The sequence below is a fragment of the Elephantulus edwardii genome, unplaced genomic scaffold, assembly GCF_000299155.1.
Source record: "Elephantulus edwardii isolate Elephantulus edwardi_28Jun2011 unplaced genomic scaffold, EleEdw1.0 scaffold00024, whole genome shotgun sequence".
NCBI classification, from domain to species: Eukaryota; Metazoa; Chordata; class Mammalia; order Macroscelidea; family Macroscelididae; genus Elephantulus; species Elephantulus edwardii.
Genome location: NW_006399774.1, coordinates 20,675,906 through 20,680,048, shown reverse-complemented (window position 1 = coordinate 20,680,048; position 4,143 = coordinate 20,675,906). Strand labels below are relative to the sequence as shown.

At 39.6% G+C, this 4,143-nt stretch overlaps 1 protein-coding gene across 1 annotated transcript in view; it reads left to right on the top strand.

The window, feature by feature from the left end:
• The window catches only part of LOC102863854 (chromosome unknown open reading frame, human C6orf118), a 33,843-nt gene that overhangs the window by 12,286 nt on the left and 17,414 nt on the right, over positions 1-4,143 (top strand). The window contains exon 5 of the mRNA XM_006882826.1: positions 1,701-1,759. Coding sequence (XP_006882888.1) covers positions 1,701-1,759 — 59 coding nt within the window. The remainder of the gene's footprint in view (positions 1-1,700; positions 1,760-4,143) is intronic.

Sequence of the window (4,143 nt, the reverse complement as noted above, 5' to 3'; positions counted from 1 at the left end):
CTGATGTTGCCAATTGACCCAGTAGTGAGAATCTTTGTCTTCTTGATATTGAGATTCAATCCATATTGAAGACTGCAGTCCTTGACCTTCTGCAGGAAGAGCTTCAGGTCCTCCTCAGTTTCAGAGTGCAGGGTTGTGTCATCTGCATAATGCAGGTTGTTGACGATTCTTCCACCAATCCTGATGCCACATTCCTCCTCGTACAGCCCAGTGCTGGAGAATTAAACATAGCACTCATATATAAATTAAATAATCTCAAAAAGGTCATGGATGTGAAAACAACCTTGATTCTGAAATTTAAAAACCATGCACAAAATTCAACAAGAACAAACAGAGGAAAAGAAACAGAATTAACACTGAACAAAAGAAGGATCTGAGAAAGTAAGCATTATATCACACATTAAGTGACAAATGTTAAGGAAGAATAGTTTTAATGACGTTATGATGAGGTGCTGTGAAGAAAAGTAGGAACCCAAAGTGTACAAGTGAGAGAGGAAATAAAAGGACAGAAAAGTGGTTCCAGTAGAAAACAAGGAGAATTCAATTCACAAGTAATTCTAGTCTCTGGAGGAGAAAAACAAAGCACAGAAACACATGATATTTAACAGTATCATCTATGAAAAAAATTGGGAATGAAGTCTTTGGAATTTGTGTATTGAGAAGGTTGCCATCATCTTTAATACTCTACAAGTCCCCTAACTTCTTAAGTAGCAAAATGTCAGTACCTTTTTCTTTTTCTTTTAGCTTGTGATAAAATGAGCTAGTGTGTAAGAATACTTTCTTGAACCATTTTAGTTTTTGTAGAAATGTGGCTTCCATGTTATCTATTTCATTCTATGTAGTGGTTGATCTATGTTATTTAAAGAACCATATTTCTCTCAGTTTATCCAATTCCTATTTTTTTAAATTTTATACTGATTTCCTTACAAAGTTCATACACATTCCCACGGGGTTGACTTTGCAGCAATGTCAGTTGGTGGAGTAGAACTGTTGCACCTGGCTTTCTGGGCTGTGATCTTTATGACAGTAGATCACCAGTTCTCTCTGCAGAGCCAGTGGTTGCGTGAGCTTCTCAGTGCTTAACTATTGTACCACCAGACCCCCTTAAGGTCTTAACAGATGCCATTTTTTAGTCTCTGAATGTATAAAAAATGACACAGTCCACTTATTTTATTTAAAACCATGAAGAAGAAATAAAGTGGTTGCAATTACTTTATACTTTTAAAAGCATTTCTTGCACTTTATTTTAGCATAAACCTAGTAGAATTTATCCGAAGTATCCATGATATAGTGTCCAGAAGCAACAGAAAAATGCACAGTATATTTCAAAATCAGTAGGATTATCCTCTTTTGTTTTTCTCAGTATAAAATGCTGTTTCTTTGATTTCTTCCTACTTAGAAATTAAAATCACAAAATAATACCTGTTAACACTAGAAGAAGTTTTTAAATTTAATTTTAAATTAATCAACTCCTTTTACTAGTGGTCCCTACAGTCTTAGTGAGAAAAGATTCTTTTGTTTCTTTACTCCACTGACTTAAGCTCTCGTTTCATGTACATCTTTACATTATCTTTTCTTTGGTTGAGAACTAAAGAGAACAGTTGTTATCCCTCAATCTAAAAAGAAAAAAGATTGCTTAAGAATAAAGGCTTGAATGGGATTTAAATATTTCATTGTATTTTTCTACTATCAAATTACAGACTCAGAAGTGAATTAGAGATGGAGCGTTTGTTGCTACACTCTGCTGTAGAAAAATCAGGCAAGTAATTTGCTGTGACATTGGGTGAAAAATCTCATACCTGGCTCGGGTACATGGCCTCCTGCCATTACTCAATTGAATGGTCATTTCCAAGAAGTGATTACATGCTACTTTCTTTCTCTTTTCTTTTTTTTTTGTGGCAAAGTAATTTTTCATTGGAAATAATTTACGTGAGTCTTTGAAAGTGTGAGGATGAGGTCAATCTCTTTGGACATTACTCCCAGATTGATATTATAACTCCAGTTTTTCCTTTCTGATATTTGTGTTTATTTAGGTTTTGTGCACACAGATACCTCAAGGACACTGTTTTATTATTTTCTCAGATATTAGTTTGTGGTTGTCAATAGATTTGTGATTTAATCTTTGGCCTTATACAGAGATGATTGTGTTAAGTTTTGACAGAAAAACTCTGTAAATGATGCTAAGAAAAATGGTGGCCTAGTAGTAAGAAGCTGCACTGCCATCCTGGAGGTACATGGTTTGTGTCCTCTAGCTGCTCTGGGTAAAGATGTGTAACCTCCTCCTGTGTGATTAACTGCCTCTGAAAACCCACTGGAGGGTCAGCTATAGGTTCCTTCCAACTTAGTGGTACCCAACAGGGCAAAGTTCTCACCAGCTGTTCGTAGGTCACCATGGGATGACTAGGCAGCACTGTCTGTGTCTCTGTCGATCGATTGATCTATCTATCATCTATCTATCTATCATCTATCTATCATCTATCTATCTATCTATCTATCTATCTATCTATCTATCTATCTATCTATCATCTATCATCTATCTATCTCTATCTCTCTCTATCATCTATCTGTGTATCTGCCTGCCTACCTATCCATCCCTATCGATATAGAATGTATTTATTAAATTATTATATATTAATAATATACCTTTTATAATGATTATATTAAAATTGTATCATATATGCCATTTTATACATAAAATAATAGATAAAATTTAGTCCATTCATCTTAGCAACGATTCTGAAATTTTGCCATCAAAGCATTCGATATTTGTATAGATATACATGCATATCATCTGCCTATCCATCTAATTGAGGGTCTTGCTACCCTTCACTGATCCTGTGTTTTTCCCAGCAAGATGTCATTTGCCAAGACTGAGCAGTCCTGAAAACACTCCCAATGTCTGTGAAGTCGCACCATCCTTGTCCTCAAGGAACGCTCTATGTTTTTTCCAAGATAAATGTCTTTATTCTTTTGGCAAGCCTTGGCATTTCCAGTGCTCCTCACCAGCACCACATTTCAGAGGCATCAATTCTTGGAAAAGCCAGGGGACAGTTCTACTCGGTCCTATAGGATCGTTTCTGATCAGTAGCAACATGATGGCAAGGAGTTTGTGTACACATTAGATCCAGGAGGTAGAGTTGAAAGGTTAGACGTTGTTTGTCCTGGAGAAAGGGCCTCAGGAAGTTAGAGTGCCTGAGAACAGAGGAGAAAATGCTCACTGGCTGTGCACATGGTAGAGAGGGGAAGGGCACTGTGGCCAGGGTTACCAGGCTAACAGTAGGAAGACAGGTCATTGTGGCTTCTGGAAACTTCACATGCTCATCCCTAGAGTAAAGCAGCCATCCCACTGTGACAGGCATCTTACCTCTCACACATCTGCACCCTTCCTGCCATTCCAGGCCTCTCCTTTGCCACATAAGGGATGGTGTGGATCTGTTAGGTAAACAGTGGACTTCCTGATGGGCCTTGTGACCCACTGTAGTCAAACACACCTAACTCCTCCCAATTTGTACTGCAGAATGTCACCTTTTCATTGTCCTCAGCCTAAACGTTCCTTTGTACTGAGGTTGACTGCTTTTGACTCTGCCAGTCACCAAGCCCTGCCTTTATGGCCTAAACTGAGTCAAGGAGCAATGCTGCCTCAGTGTTAGGACCCTTAGCTTCCATGTGGGAGACACGGGTTCAATTCTTAACTAATGCAGCCGCCACCCATGTACCAGCAGATGTTCCTGTGTCCTTGTGATGCGGAACAGGTTTCAGCTGGGATTTCAGTCAGGCAGATGGGAAAGACAGACCTGGGTCTCTTTCTGAAAAGAAGCCGGCGACTGCCTGCCTTGTGGACTGTGGGGTCTGAGCTACAGCTCCCCTTGGGGTGGCACAGCACCAGTGTTTAGTTGAGTTGTATATGCAGTCACTGTTAACGAGGGCTAATGTGAAAGCTATTAACGGTGACAACAGGGCCCTTTCCCTGGGCCACTTCCCACGTGCGGGCTGACTGTGAGGTGTATTGGGGATGATGTGGTCATTTTCTCGCCATGCCCTCCCATCTGACTGCTGTTAAGTGAGTCTGGTTCACGCCAACCCTCCACTGGTTTCTGAGGCTGTAGGTAGCACTGAGCAGAGGCTGCTAATCCTTCTCCTGAG